The sequence below is a fragment of the Pristiophorus japonicus genome, chromosome 10 (genome assembly GCF_044704955.1).
Source record: "Pristiophorus japonicus isolate sPriJap1 chromosome 10, sPriJap1.hap1, whole genome shotgun sequence".
NCBI classification, from domain to species: Eukaryota; Metazoa; Chordata; class Chondrichthyes; family Pristiophoridae; genus Pristiophorus; species Pristiophorus japonicus.
In genome coordinates, this window is record NC_091986.1 from 211,220,393 (window position 1) to 211,237,156 (window position 16,764).

Below are 16,764 nucleotides of genomic sequence, written 5' to 3' on the forward strand. Positions count from 1 at the left end.
ACAAAGTACAGGTTGAACCTCCCTTATCCAGAACTCCCTTATCCGGAACCACCCCTCGTCCAGAACTATTCCCGGCCACCGGGTGGTGCATGCGCAGAACTCCAACATGAACAAGTTGAACAAATTGAAGTCCTTCCTCGCTGCCGACTCACACAATCGCTGACCTGACCCCGTGATCCATCGCGACCCCCCCCCCATGGTCTCTCTGCCACACTCCCAGCCCCAAGCCAGCCATCCCCGATATCCCCTTGCTCAGTACCTATACCATCCAATTTAATGTGACCACCCCTCGTCCAGAAAAATCCCTTATCCAGAACAGGCCAGGTCCCGAGGGTTCGGATAAGGAAAGTTCAACCTGTATTATGAAGTATTTACAGCACAGAGACATGCCATTCAGCCCCTCAGGTCTGCGCTAGTATTTATACTCCACATGAGCCTCCCCCCGCACCGATCCCTCTTCATCTCACCCTTTCATCATAACCTTCAAATCCTTTCTCCCTCATAGGTTTATCTCATCATAGGCCGTCCCTCGAACGAGGATGACTTGCTTCCACAAGAGTTCACAGATTTTTCAATGAAGGACCCAATGTTCCAGTTCTGAACTCCAATTGAAGGGGTGGAAGATGCCTGTGCATGGATTTCTTTGACATGTAGTGACCGTTGCACATCAGCCACCACACGGGCTCGACAGAGCTAGGTCTTTATCCAGTGGCAAGGGTTGAACCAGGACGACTGGAGACCTGCTCTGCTGCACGGACCTAGTGCGCACACATATCACAGTGTGGGCTGGTCCGTGCTGCCCCTGGGCTCCTCGGCTCTTTTGGGCCTCGTACCGTCATTCGCCGCACCTCCACCCACAATGGTGCGGTGTTTATCTAGCTTCCCCTTGAATGCATCTATGCTGCTCCCTGTGGTAGTGAGTTCCACATTCTAACCATTAAAGAAGTTTCTCCTGAATTCCCGATTGGATTTATTAGTGACTATCTTATATTTATGGCTCCTAGTTCTGGCCTCGTTCGCAAGTCTTCGCTCCATCCACCCTATCAAACCGTCGTTTCATTTACTCAGTGGTGATCTGTAAGCCACAGGGATTGTATTATTACAAAGGTTCCAAGTCGGCAGTTATTAATTGACTTTCTCTAATGAATTAATTCGGTAATCTTTGGAAATTCTCTACCGCAGAGGGCTGTGGAGGCTCAGTCATTGATTAAATTCAAGGCTGAGATCGATAGATTTTTGGACTCTCGGGGAATCAAGGGATATGGGGATTGTGCGGGAAGGTGGACTCAAGGTAGAGGATCAGCCATGGTCTGATTGAACAGCGGAGAAGGCTCGAGGGGCCGAGTGGCCTCCTACTCCTGCTTCTATTTCCTACGCACCACGATTCACTACCAGCCTAGATAGTGAGCGTTAGCAGGCTATTCGACAACTGGATCCAGCCCCATCAGTCCTTTAATATTTTTGGACGTTAAACTACCTCTGGATGACGAAACCCCACAGGGTTTGCAATAATGGTTACCCGTTCCAATTAGAGGGCAACAGAAGGAAAGGTCACCAAGGGTTGAGGGTGTTACAGTGTTTTCAATGCAAGGGTTTTTATATAGATTGTAATTACACCAACAACAACAACTTGTATTTATATAGCACCTTTAATGTAGTGAAACGTCCCAAGGCGCTTCACAGGAATATTGTGAGATAAAAAATTTGACACCGAGCCGCATAAGGAGAAATTAGGTCAAAGAGGTAGGTTGTACGGAGCATCTTGAAGAAGGAAAGGGAGGTAGAGAGGTTTGGGCGGGGAGTTCCAGAGCTTGGGGCCCAGGCAACAGAAGGCACTGCCACCAATGGTTGAGCGATTATAATCAGGGATGCTCAAGAGGAGAATTAGAGGAGCGCCGACATCACGGGAGATTGTGGGGCTGGAGGAGATTACAGAGATAGGGAGTGGGCGAGGGCCATGGAGGGATTTGAAAACAAGGATGAGAATTTTGAAATCGAGGAGCTGCTTAATCGGGAGCCAATGTAGGTCAGCGAGCACAGGGGGTGATGGGTGAGCGGGACTTAGTGCAAGTTTGGACACAGGCAGCCAAGTTTTGGATCTCCTCAAATTTACGTAGGGTAAACCACACACAAATTCAAATAACATTCACTTTCATTTCAGGCTGCAGTTGACAGGTCCCATTCTAAACGCTCATCCCTCTCCCTTCATTTTCAACACACATCCTCCTATTTCACAGCACTCTTTCCAAGGACCACCCAAACCGTGGAACCCCTTAACGCCCTCCGTCTTTTCCAATCTCATACCATGTACGAAAACACAAGCATATGCTTACCTCACTATAATGTATGCACCTGTGAGTATGCTCACAGCTTTGTAAAGCTGTTGAGGAGCCAGCACCTCACAACTTGAGCCTCCTCCGGGAAATCCGCTCCGCGCCTTTCTGTTCTGTGCGGAGGGGTTTCCTGTACGGGCTGCTCCTGCACACTCTCCACCTTGCCATCCTCGTCTGCCATCTGGCGCACTTTCTTACCGTCCGGAGGAGGCGGGGGTCCCCAATGGAGTGCACTCTACACGGGAGTCCTCCCACTGTTTATCGGGAACTTGGCCTGGAGGGTGTTGCATGCAGCAGTCCCGTGCAATAAATTTTTAAGTCAGTTCACAGGCTCCCAGGCCGCCTGCAATTTCTGCGGTCTGGAAGAGTCCGTGTTCCATTTTTTTAATGAATAAGTGAGGTTGCAGCCCCTATTCCATTATTTGAAGGGGCTGCTCCTCAAATTCTGGTTGCACTTCAGTCTCAAACTCTTGATCTTTGGGCACCCTGTGCGGAGGGGAGCGGGCAGGTCGGAAGGCCTCCTCATAGGACTGCTCCTGGGCACGGCCAAGAGGCCATCAGCCAGTCCAGGCAGCAGGCGGTCGAGGGGGTCATTCAGCCCGACTGCCTGCCTCTCTTCCGCGGTTACATCCGAGCCATGGTGTCCCTAGAGATGGAACACGCGGTGTCCACCGGTACGCTCGTGGCCTTCCATGAGAGATGGGCGCCGAAGGGACTGAAGTGCATCATCACCCCCGGCAACCAAATTCTAATTTGACCCTTAATGTTTAAAGTTTAATTTATCTATGTTTATCGATTTTAGTGCCCCCCGCAACCTCCTTTTAGCCAGGGGGCACTTGTATAATTTGTGTTTTTAATGCCCTCAAAAAAAAACAAGGGGTACTTGTTTGAAAGTGTTTGGAGTGTGCCCCCACTTTAACCAGGGGGCACTTGATTAAAGTGCACAACTAAAATAGTTGTAGAGCTGTTGAGTTGTGAGTGGCTGAGCCAGTCACGTGATATTCACAAGATTCAATAAAATCCCAGCCAGTTGGGTTCAGGGGGATCCACGATGAGGTAGGGGGTTGTGAGCCTGATGCATGAACTGGTAATGTGTAGTGTGATTGTTAAACCTTTGTTAAGTGGGCGGATAAGTGGACTCAGCTCCACTTAACCGCCCTCTCCCTGTAACCCTTAATTCCCTTATTGGTTAAAAATCTATCTATCTGTGACTTGAACACATTCAATGAGCTAGCCTCAACTGCTTCCTTGGGCAGAGAATTCCACAGATTCACAACCCTCTGGGAGAAGAAATTCCTTCTCAACTCAGTTTTAAATTGGCTCCCCCGTATGAAGAGGTATAGAAACATAACTTTCTTAATAGCAACGTGTTGCTATGAATTCTGAAGCAAAGAACCCATGAAGCATATACATTGCAGTCATGATTGATGGAGACTTCTGAGAGATGAACACTCACCTGTAACCTGTCTGAAGAGATCTTTTGGGGATGGGACAGGAAGTCTAACAGAACTGAATAAAGTTTGAATTGAAACAGGAAGGGACATTGAGTGACATTCGAGTTGGCCAATCAATGAAAGGGTCAAGTTATCTCTGACTAAACAGATATGGACATCAGAGTGGCTGGGAGGAGATGGAGTATAAAACTTCAAGACAAAAGAATCTTCTATCTCTTCGAAGCGAACTTTTGGGAAGCTGGCAAAAAGAATCATTTGAGAGGTATTGTCAGGTGGAATTGATCACTCGACGGCCTATACATAAGCCAATAGGTTAATCAGTGAAGAGGCATACATGACCAATAGATCAATAGGTGAAGAGGTGTACATGAACAATCAGCTAATATGTGAAGAGGTATACATGATCAATCGGCCAATAGGTGAAGAGGTATACATGACCAATCGGCCAATAGGTGAACATAACATAAGATAAGATAACATAAGATAAAAATTAGGAACAGGAGTAGGCCATCTAGCCCCTCGAGCCTGCTCCGCCATTCAATAAGATCATGGCTGATCTGGCCGTGGACTCAGCTCCACTTACCCGCCCTCTCCCCGTAATCCTTAATTCCCTTATTGGTTAAAAATCTATCTATCTGTGACTTGAATACATTCAATGAGCTAGCCTCAACTGCTTCATTGGGCAGAGAATTCCACAGATTCACAACCCTCTGGGAGAAGAAATTCCTTCTCAACTTGGTTTTAAATTGGCTCCCCCGTACGAAGAGGTATAGAAACATAGAAACATAGAAACATAGAAAATAGGTGCAGGAGTAGGCTATTCGGCCCTTCTAGCCTGCACCGCCATTCAATGAGTTCATGGCTGAACATGCAACTTCAGTACCCCATTCCTGCTTTCTCGCCATACCCCTTGATCCCCCTAGTAGTAAGGACTTCATCGAACTCCTTTTTGAAAATATTTAGTAAATTGGCCTCAACAACTTTCTGTGGTAGAGAATTCCACAGGTTCACCACTCTCTGGGTGAAGAAGTTTCTCCTCATCTCGGTCCTAAATGGCTTACCCCTTATCCTTAGACTGTGACCCCTGGTTCTGGACTTCCCCAACATTGGGAACAGTCTTCCTGCATCTAACCTGTCTAAACCCGTCATAATTTTAAACGTTTCTATGAGGTCCCCTCTCATTCTTCTGAACTCCAGTGAATACAAGCCCAGTTGATCCAGTCTTTCTTGATAGGTCAGTCCCACCATCCCGAGAATCAGTCTGGTGAATCTTCGCTGCATTTCCTCAATAGCAAGAATGTCCTTCCTCAAGTTAGGAGACCAAAACTGTACACAATACTCCAGGTGTGGCCTCACCAAGGCCCTGTACAAATGTATCAACACCTCCCTGCCCCTGTACTCAAATCCCCTCGCTATGAAGGCCAACATGCCATTTGCTTTCTTAACCGCCTGCTGTACCTGCATGCCAACCTTCAATGACTGATGTACCATGACACCCAGGTCTCGTTGCACCTCCCCTTTTCCTAATCTGTCACCATTCAGATAATAGTCTGTCTCTCTGTTTTTACCACCAAAGTGGATAACCTCACATTTATCCACATTATACTTCATCTGCCATGCATTTGCCCACTCACCTAACCTATCCAAGTCACTCTGCAGCCTCATAGCATCCTCCTCGCAGCTCACACGGCCACCCAACTTAGTGTCATCCGCAAATTTGGAGATACTACATTTAATCCCCTCGTCTAAATCATTAATGTACAGTGTAAACATCTGCGGCCCCAGCACAGAACCTTGCGGTACCCCACTGCCTGCCATTCTGAAAAGTACCCATTTACTCCTACTCTTTGCTTCCTGTCTGACAACCAGTTCTCAATCCACGTCAGCACACTACCCCCAATCCCATGTGCTTTAACTTTGCACATTAATCTCTTGTGTGGGACCTTGTCGAAAGCCTTCTGAAAGTCCAAATACACCACATCAACTGGTTCTCCCTTGTCCACTTTACTGGAAACATCCTCAAAAAATTCCAGAAGATTTGTCAAGCATGATTTCCCTTTCATAAATCCATGCTGACTTGGACCTATCATGTCACCTTTTTCCAAATGCGCTGCTATGACATCCTTAATAATTGATTCCATCATTTTACCCACTACTGAGGTCAGGCTGACCGGTCTATAATTCCCTGTTTTCTCTCTCCCTCCTTTTTTAAAAAGTGGGGTTACATTGGCTACTTCCACTCAATAGGAACTGATCCAGAGTCAATGGAATGTTGGAAAATGACTGTCAATGCATCCGCTATTTCCAAGGCCACCTCCTTAAGTACTCTGGGATGCAGTCCATCAGGCCCTGGGGATTTATCGGCCTTCAATCCCATCAATTTTCCCAGCACCATTTCCCGACTAATAAGGATTTTCCTCAGTTCCTCCTCCTTACTAGACCCTCTGACCCCTTTTATATCCGGAAGGTTGTTTGTGTCCTCCTTAGTGAATACCGAACCAAAGTACTTGTTCAATTGGTCTGCCATTTCTTTGTTCCCCATTATGACTTCCCCTGATTCTGACTGCAGGGGACCTACATTTGTCTTTACTAACTTTTTTCTCTTTACATTTGTATGGAAACTTTTGCAATCCGCCTTAATGTTCCCTGCAAGCTTCTTCTCGTACTCCATTTTCCCTGTCCCAATCAAACCCTTTGTCCTCCTCTGCTGAGTTCTAAATTTCTCCCAGTCCCCGGGTTCGCTGCTATTTCTGGCCAATTTGTATGCCACTTCCTTGGGCTTTAATACTATCCCTGATTTCCCTTGATAGCTACGGTTGAGCCACCTTCCCTTTTTTATTTTTACACCAGACAGGAATGTACAATTGTTGTAGTTCATCCATGCGGTCTCTAAATGTCTGCCATTGCCCATACACAGTCAACCCCTTAAGTATCATTCGCCAATCTATCCTAGCCAATTCATGCCTCATACCTTCAAAGTTACCCTTCTTTAAGTTCTGGACCATGGTCTCTGAATTAACTGTTTCATTCTCCATCCTAATGCAGAATTCCACCATATTATGGTCACTCTTCACCAAGGGGCCTCGCACAACGAGATTGCTAATTAATCCTCTCTCATTACACAATACCCAGTCTAAGATGGCCTCCCCACGAGTTGGTTCCTCGACATATTGGTCTCGAAAACCATCCCTTATGCACTCCAGGAAATCCTCCTCCACCGTATTGCTTCCAGTTTGGTTAGCCCAATCTATGTGCATATTAAAGTCAACCATTATAACTGCTGCACCTTTATTGCATGCACCCCTAATTTCCTGTTTGATGCCCTCCCCAACATCACTACTACTGTTTGGAGATCTGTACACAACTCCCACTAATGTTTTTTGCCCTTTGGTGTTCTGCAGCTCTACCCATATAGATTCCACATCATCCAAGCTAATGTCCTTCCTAACTATTGCATTAATCTCCTCCTTAACCAGCAATGCTACCCCACCTCCTTTTCCTTTTATTCTATCCTTCCTGAATGTTGAATACCTCTGGATGTTGAGTTCCCAGCCCTGATCATCCTGGAGCCATGTCTCTGTAATCCCAATCACATCATATTTGTTAACATCTATTTGCACAGTTAATTCATCCACCTTATTGCGGATACTCCTTGCATTAAGACACAAAGCCTTCAGGCTTGTTTTTTTAACACCCTTTGTCCTTTTAGAATTTTGCTGTAGAGTGGCCCTTTTTGTTCTTTGCCTTGGGTTTCTCTGCCCTCCACTTTTACTCATCTCCTTTCTGTCCTTGGCTTTTGTCTCCTTTTTGTTTCCCTCTGTCTCCCTGCATTGGTTCCCATCCCCCTGCCATATTAGTTTAACTCCTCCCCAACAGCACTAGCAAACACTCCCCCGAGGACATTGGTTCCGGTCCTGCCCAGGTGCAGACCGTCTGGTTTGTACTGGTCCCACCTCCCCCAGAACCGGTTCCAATGCCCCAGGAATTTGAATCCCTCCCTGCTGCACCACTGCTCAAACCACGTATTCATCTGCGCTATCCTGCGATTCCTATTCTGACTAGCACGTGGCACTGGTAGCAATCCCGAGATTACTACTTTTGAGGTCCTACTTTTTAATTTAGCTCCTAGCTCCTTAAATTCGTTTCATTGGACCTCATCCCTTTTTTTACCTATGTCGTTGGTACCAATGTGCACCGCGACAACTGGCTGTTCTCCCTCCCTTTTTAGAATGTCCTGCACCCGCTCCGAGACATCCTTGACCCTTGCACCAGGGAGGCAACATCCTGGAGTCTCGGTTGCGGCCGCAGAAACGCCTATCTATTCCCCTTACAATTGAATCCCCTATCACTATCGCTCTCCCACTCTTTTTCCTGCCCTCCTGTGCAACAGAGCCAGCCACGGTGCCATGAACTTGGCTGCTGCTGCCCTCCCCTGATGAGTCATCCCCCCCAACAGTACCCAAAGCAGTGTATCTGTTTTGCAGGGGAATGACCACAGGGGACCCCTGCACTACCTTCCTTGCACTGCTCTTCCTGCTGGTCTTCCATTCCCTATCTGGCTGTGGACCCTTTCCCTGCGGTACGACGAACTCACTACACGTGCTACTCACGTCATTCTCAGCATCGTGGATGCTCCAGAGTGAATCCACCCTCAGCTCCAACTCCACAACGCGGTCCGTCATGACCATTAGGCCAATAGATAAAGAGGTGTACATGACCAATCGGCCAATAGGTGAAGAGGTGTAAATGACCATTAGGCCAATAGGTGAAGAGGTGAAAATGACCATTAGGCCAATAGATGAAGAGAGTGTATGACCAATCAGTCAATAGGTGAAGAGGAGTACATGACCATTAGGCTAATAGATGAAGAGGGTGTATGACCAATCAGTCAATAGGTGAAGAGGAGTACATGACCAAGTAACTTGAGCAGGGGGCGGGGTGGGTGGTGCATAGTTATTGCAAGAAGTAAGATTTGGTTTAATTGTACTCAAACTGTCTAACTTGGAGCACAGAAGTTGCTTGTATGTACGTATTGAATCTGAAATCGGTAAGTGGAATTTGTAATTTCATTTGATACTTTGAACCTATACTCAATAGTGCTGAACTCGGAATTTATCGTTGTTTTAATCTTTTTAATAAAATCTATTGTATTGAAAGATCTCAAGTCTTCTTATAAGTCTTGGTGTTTGAAACTCTTAGTAAAAAATCCGACATTGATCTCATCCTACTGGGCCTGTATTCACTGGAGTTTAGAAGGATGAGAGGGGATCTCGTAGAAACATATAAAATTCTGACGGGACTGGACAGGTTAGATGCAGGAAGAATGTTGCCGATGTTGGGGAAGTCCAGAATCAGGGGTCACAGTCTAAGGATAAGGGGTAAGCCATTTAGGGCTGAGATGAGGAGAAACTTCTTCACTCAGAGAGTTGTTAACCTGTGGAATTCTCGACCACAGAGAGTTGTTGATGCCAGTTCATTAGATATATTCAAGAGGGAGTTAGATATGGCCCTTACGGCTAAAGGGATCAAGGGGTATGGAGAGAAAGCAGGAAAGGGGTACTGAGGTGAATGATCAGCCATGATCTTATTGAATGGTGGTGTACACTCGAGGGGCCGAATGGCCTGCTCCTGCACCTATTTTCTATGTTTTCTATATTCAAAGAATCACAGACATTTATGGCACAGAAGGAAGCCATTCGGCCCATCATGTCTTCTTCTAACCGTAGTCCTTTCAAGCTCAGTGGCGTAATTAACTGTGGGCCTTGGGTCTCCACCGAAGTGTTAATTCGTGGAAATAAAATCCTGGAGGCTGATTTCAGCAAGGTCCAGCTCCTGAGAAAGTGTGTCGCTTGATGGGCCCATGGGGCAGCAGATAGGTCAGCTAACACTTGGGGTCGACTCTGCTCTTTTCTGGCCAATCAAGGTTCCATGCCACGCTGGACAGAAAATTATACATAAGAACAATTAGTTGAGGACACTTCAGCGGAGCTGATTATGTGAATGCCCAGCGCAGCAATTTGCTTTGTAAAAATTAAAGGGCCAGCAAAATATGGCCAAACCTTTTATTCTTAGGAAAGAGGAGGAGTACATACACAAAATCTTTCTTTTTCAGTTGCTGGCAGACCCGCTGTGAATCTCACCTATTTATCTCCTTTATTTTTTATTTCCAGCCTTCATGAATGTTCATTTCATTTCAGACTCGTCACCACGTACCAGGGGAATAAACTTCTGAGTATATAGGCAGCACTCGCGATTTTCCAATAGGCGTTGGAGTTGGGCCAGGCAGCATGTACTCAGGTAATTACCCCTCACATCCACCTCCACGGAGGTGTGTGGGGGGCCTGACCCATCCACCTCCATGGCACGAACCTGGTATTGCAGTACTTCCAGGAACGGTGCAGTGGCTCTAGGCCTTTTGGCTAAGAGCATTGGCGCAGAGTGATCCTTGATGTGTGCAAGGTGACCTCTGGCGTTTGTGATTTGACAAAGAATTGGAAAGATTGGCTACGAATTTTTAAAAAAAATTACCCCTCACATCACCACAAGAGAATAAGCACCAGGCTTATTGGTCCTGTCGCACGGACCCGTCGAGGTCTCGCAAAAGCCGTTTTTTGCCGCGCAATGCACATGCGCCGAAAACCGGCTTTTCCGATCAGTCAAGATTTCTCTTGACAGATCCTCCGCATCCCGGGAGAATGACATCGGCGCGGGAGAGATTGGGCTATTTGCCCAACTCATGCCCAGCAAGTGTCCTTCAAACTCTTACACCTGGTAAAAACAGACGCATAGGCTACTCTTACCAGCATAAGAGTTTTAAAACATATAAAAATAACATTTAAATACACATTTTTATAGTAAAAACCCTATCCACTAAGGTAAGTTTATTTTAAACTCTATTTAAACACATTAAAAAAAATCCCCCCAAATATATTTTTTTCTAAAACATTTAATTATCTTTAATTTCAATTAATTTTAAATTTGTGTGGTGTTTTTTAAATTTATTATGTTGTGTCTGAGTGTTGTAGGCGGTTATTCTCGTTGATAGTAATGGGAACTCATAAAATCGGAGTTCCCATTACTATCATTGAAATGTAGAAACATAGAAAATAGGTGCAGGAGTAGGCCATTCGGCCCTTCAAGCCTGCACCGCCATTCAATAAGATCATGGCTGATCATTCACCTCAGTACCCCTTTCCTGCTTTCTCTCCATACCCCTTGATCCCTTTAGCCATAAGGGCCACATCTAACTCTCTCTTGAATATATCCAATGAACTGGCATCAACAATTCTCTGCGGTGGGGAATTCCACAGGTTAACAAGTCTCTGGGTGAAGAAGTTTCTCCTCATCTCGGTCCTAAATGGCTTACCGCTTATCCTAAGACTGTGACCCCTGGTTCTGGACTTCCCCACCATCAATGTGATTGGTTGTCCAGGTCCACGTGACTCCAGCTCCTCCGTCTGTATCTCGAGGACGCGGACGCACTGCGAAACACGGGAAGAGAAGGCCTCTGACCGCAATCCAAGGCACCTCCGGGACCACCAGGTAATTTCGTAGAGAATTTCGGTTCAGAGGTGTTCATCCGAAGGAAGCCTCCAACCGGAATTTCAGTGCCACTATCAACAATCGCATGTTTTTCTTTACCCAGAGAGTGGTTAGGGTCTGGAACTTGCTACCACAGGGAGAGGTTGAGGCAAATAGTATCAATGCAATTAAGTAAGAGGAAGCTGGATAAACACTCGAGGGAGAATGGAATACAAGGAAATGGCGATGGGGTTAGACGAAGAGGAGTGGGAGGAGACTCACGCGGAGTCAAAAATCCCTGCAAGGACCAGTTGGGCCGAATGGCCTATTTCTGTGCTGTAAATTCTATGGGGCTAGAACCTCCACTTTTGTGCTTATCGGCCCAAAATGGGCCCTATTTCTGGCGTGGGCGTTAAAAAAGGGTTTTCAGATCGCCGGCTTCTCGCCCATTCTCAAAACACCAAGTTTCCAAGCGATATAAAATGGGCGGTAGTGTTAAATTTTTTTGACCTTCTGCCGTAAAGTGTGGCCATCCTTAGCAACAGCATGGCAACGCTCGATTCCCTCGATTCTGGAGGTCAAGGGTCATCATGACATGCGCAGAAGAAGAGATAGAGAGAGAGGGAGCTCAGAGGGACTGAAGGTGTGGCTGGGTGTGGTGTGGCTACTTTGGGAGGAAGGAGGGAGACTTTACAGCTTCACAGCAAGTCGGCATACAAAAAGTAGCTGTTATCAGCCACATATTTGAATGAATTTGCCCTATAATTGAGAGCGAGGAGGAGGCATCACAGCACATAGAAACATATAAAAATAGAAAATAGGTGCAGGAGTAGGCCATTTGGCCCTTCGAGCCTACACCGCCATTCAATAAGATCATGGCTGATCATTCTCTCAGTACCCCTTTCCTGCTTTCTCTCCATACCCTTTGATCCCCTTAGCCGTAAGGGCCATATCTAACTCCCTCTTGAATATATCCAATGAACTGGCATCAACAACTCTCTGCGGCAGGGAATTCCACAGGTTAACAACTCTCCGAGTGAAGAAGTTTCTCCTCATGTCAGTCCTAAATGGCCTACCCCTTATCCTTAGACTGTGTCCCCTGGTTCTGGACCTCCCCAACATTGAGAACATTCTTCCCGCATCGAACCTGTCCAGTCCCGTCAGAATCTTATATATTTCTATGAGATCTCCTCTCATTCTTCTAAACGCCAGTGAATAAAGGCCCAGTTGATCCAGTCTCACCTCATATGACAGTCCAGCCATCCCTGGAATTAGTCTGGTGAACCTTCGCTGCACTCCCTCAATAGCAAGAACGTCCTTCCTCAGATTAGGAGACCAAAACTGAACACAATATTCCAGGTGAGGCCTCACTAAGGCCCTGTACAACTGCAGTAAGACCTCCCCTGCTCCTATACTCAAATCCCCTAGCTATGAAGGCCAACATACCAATTGCCTTCTTCACCGCCTGTTGTACCTGCATGCCAACCTTCAATAACTGATGAACCATGGCACCCAGGTCTCGTTGCACCTCCCCTAATCTGCCACCATTCAGATAATATTCTGCCTTCATGTTTTTGTCCCCAAAATGGATAACCTCACATTTATCCATATTATACTGCATCTGCCATGCATTTGCTCACTCACCTAACCTGTCCAAGTCACCCTGCAGCCTCTTAGCGTCCCCCTCACAACTCACACCGCCACCCAGTTTAGTGTCATCTGCAAACTTGGAGATATTACACTCAATTCCTTCATCCAAATCGTTAATATATATTGTAAAGAGCTGGGGTCCCAGCACGCTGTGGAGACTGATGCTGAAGAGAGCAGTGAGGTGGGAGAGGAGCACATTGGAGGGCACAAAAGAGCCAAGAGGTTCTCGGACGAGGCAAATGCTTCCCTCCTGCAGGAAGTCGAGTTACGCTGGGGTGATTTGACACAGGGAGGGCGTGGGAAACCCACCCCAAAGGCCTACCAGAGGATATGGACCGAGATAGCAGACGTGGTCTCGTTGGCGACTAATGAGGTGCATGAGGGCAACCAATGCCTCAAACAATGGACCTTGTGGGATCCGCAAGAGTAAGTATTACATTGATTTACGTGTACTTATGTATTTATATAATTTGATTTGTAACAGCCATGAGTGACTATCAGCAGATGTGAGGTCTTTCACTTTTACCGGGAATGTTTTATTCAAAGCCTGCGGTCACGGTGTACGTCTTTAGGTAAAGAATGATAATTATCATAATAATCATGATTACATCTGTCGGTTATGTGTTGTATCAGTCTCTGTGACAGTACCTAGCAATAATATCACGCAATGATCTCATGCCGTGTCGTCCTGTCACCTTTTACAGAAGAAGCTATCGACGATGAGGTCCGTGCAGAGGTGAACGGGTGGGGGGGGCCACCAGTCCCCAGCGACATCACTGACATGGAGGAGCAGGTGCTCATACTCGTGGGTAAGCACCCCCGGATAGCCACGGATGCATCTGCAGACCCTGAAGTGATGCTATGTGAGTAAAGCTTACACCATTGCGTGATGTGAAGTCAATAGATGCCACACCCACACATCCGAACAGTCATAATCAAACAATTTTGAGAGCGGTGGTGCTTTTGTTGTACATATGCTGCGTGTAGCGCTGGACTCACCTTGTCACCCTAGCACTCCCTTCTCCTCTAATAACCTAATTTGTGTTTTGCAGCTCAGCCAGCAGCGCGTCCCAAGGCAAGACCACAGAGGCCAGAAGGTGGGGCGCAGGGCAGCAGTCAGCGGATGATCCTACTACATCTGGTGCTGAGGAGCTCCGATTGTCGCCCGTCAATCCGCTGGGTCTATTCTCCACGGATGAGAGCGCGGACTTCGAGGAACCTGCATCGCCACGCTCCAGAAGCCATTCCACCCCATGGCCATCTAGTGGTCCTCCGGTCATTCCCGCCTCCACCTCTGGAGATACCGGCCCCAAGCACCTCGCCTATGAGCACCCCATTTGTGCCCAGGACGGCGCCGACCCCACGGAGGTCCCGTGGACGCGGCAGGTCTGCTCCACAAGTGTCACATGAGAGCAGAGAGATGGTACAGTTGTCCAGGAGGACTGTAGACATTGGTGACCAGCTCATTGAAGCATTAGGGGGCATATTCCGACAACTGGCCACCATGACCGAATGCACTCCACGCATGGCGGAGTCCCAGGATGCAATAGCCAGGAACACTGCTGCCACAGGCCTCCCAGTAGTCCCAGAACACGGCACTCCAGCCCTAGGTTCCGCACCACCACTGAACGACAGATGAGAGCAAGGACCAACGTCCTGCTTCTGCATCAGAGAATGTTGCCCCCTCGGCACCCCCAGCTCCCGTACCCATGCAACCACTGCATCTGCCTTCTTCCCCCACAATGAGTCAATGGCTGAGGAGCTCCTCGGCCAGGCGCCGTGAAGCGAGGAGGGGAAGGGGTAGAGGTGGGGAGAAGAAGGGGAGGGGGAAAGGAAAGTGAGGTGCATGACCGCAGGTGATGGCTGTGTTATACCTCCATCTGGGTGTATGCAATTTGTTGCAATGTATAGGGGTTGGGGACCACGCTCCTGCTTTGCATTTGTATTCTGTGTTACTGGACATGTTGAACATGTGATTTATGTCAATGGTGGAAAAAGTGGGGTGTGGGCGGAGGTTGGGTGTTATTGGCTGTGATACTTATGATTTCAGACCAACGTTGGTATAAAATTTTAGTTATTGAACATAACCTTATTGTGCATTGTCTCAGATAGCTGGACTGTTACACACTGGTGATTTCTTAACAGGAAAGAGTTAAGTAAAACTTAACATCAATCAGTGTAAACTTTAACTGGGACCAAGGTGATGGGCACCATTGATGTTTGAGCTGCACACACACAGCAGTGTGTCAGTGTTGTCACTCACATCCGCGCCCTTTCAGGCAAATCGTTCAGATATCAGCTCCTCATGTAAGAGTGGGATTTTAAAAATGCCAGCCGCACCACTGGCGTTCGTTCTGGTTAGTTCCACTTTTTGTGGACATTTTTTTGGGCGAGGAATATTGTGGGCGATATGTGTGCGAGGTGGTGAAATTGACGCTGGGCAATCTGCTGGCCAGCAGTTTCGGTAAATATGCTCTTCATGACAAAAAAAAGTAGGCGGGCGTTAATATTGAATCTCGGCGTTAAATCAGTGTGGAATTTAACACTGGGCGATATTATGGCCGTTGATTGCACCCATTCTGATGATTCCGCCCAAAAATAGTGGCCGGGCGGTAATATTTGTTCCCGGCGTTAAGCACACGGGGAAAATAACGCTCGCCAATAAGTCTAAAAATGGGCGTCAGTTTCCATTTTGTGGCTAAATGGGTGATATCTGGGCGTTATACATCATTTCAGCAGTTAAATGGGCGTTAAGTGAGCGTTAAGCAGGCAAAAAAAGTGCAAGTTCTCGCCCTATGTAAACAAAAAAAAGCTCTTCTGGTTTTCCTCTCTTGCCGAAGTATAGCTAACTCTTGAGAGTGTTCCTTTAACAAGCGCTTCTCAGTACAGCCACAGATTTGTAATCTCGACCTGTACTGGCAGTGGATGTTGGAAATGTAACCTTCTCGCCGATGCAGTATGGAGCATTCTGAGATTGGGGGTTGGGAAGTATCCATGGTACAGAATCATGGAATAGTACAGTGCGGAAGGAGGCCATTCGGCCCATCGCGTCTGCACTGGTTCTTTCGAAGAGCAACACTCCCACACTCTTTCCCCATATCCCTGCCATTTTTTTTCTCCTTTTGAAGGCTACTATTGAATCAGTCTCCACCACCCTATCAGGCAGTGCATTCCAAATCCTAATCACTTGGTGCGTAAAAACGTTTTCCCTCAGGTCGCCTCTGGTTCTTTTGCCAACCACCTTAAATCTCTGCCCTCTGGTTCTCCACCCTTCAGCCATTGGAAACACTTTCTCTTTATTTATTCTATCTAAACCTTTCATGATTTTAAACACCTCGATCAAATCTCCTCTTAGCCTTCACTGCTCCAAGGAGAACAAGCCCAGCTTCACCAGTCTATCCACACAACTGTATTCACTGGCACCGTACATGGTTCTATATGGTGTACTGAAAGTATGCCTGACTTGTGAGCGATTGGTGCTAGTATTGGGTAGCCAAATGTGAACAGCAATCTATTCTAGGGGAGATGTTTCCACTTGCTGTGGCTCAGTGGGTAGCACTTTTGCCTCTGAGTCAGAAGGTTGTGGGTTCAAGTCCCACTCTAGCGACTTGAGTGCAAAAATCTAGGCTGACACTCCCAGTGCAGTGCTGAGGGAGTGCTGCACTGTCGGAGATGCCGTCTATCAGAAGAGACATTAAACCGAGGCCCCGTCTGCTCTCTCAGGTGGATGTAAAATATCCCATTGCACTATTTTGAAGAAGAGCAGGGGAGTTCTCCCCGGTATCCTGGCCAATAGTTATCCCTCA

General features: G+C 47.1%; 1 protein-coding gene across 2 annotated transcripts in view; it reads right to left on the bottom strand.

Annotated features, from left to right (window-relative positions):
- The window catches only part of nlgn4xa (neuroligin 4 X-linked a), a 434,038-nt gene that overhangs the window by 15,158 nt on the left and 402,116 nt on the right, over nt 1-16,764 (bottom strand). The window contains exon 3 of one of the 2 annotated variants that reach the window (XM_070891648.1): nt 8,057-8,071. The exons of the other annotated variant lie outside the window; for it this stretch is intronic. Coding sequence (XP_070747749.1) covers nt 8,057-8,071 — 15 coding nt within the window. The remainder of the gene's footprint in view (nt 1-8,056; nt 8,072-16,764) is intronic. 2 annotated transcript variants of the gene reach the window in all.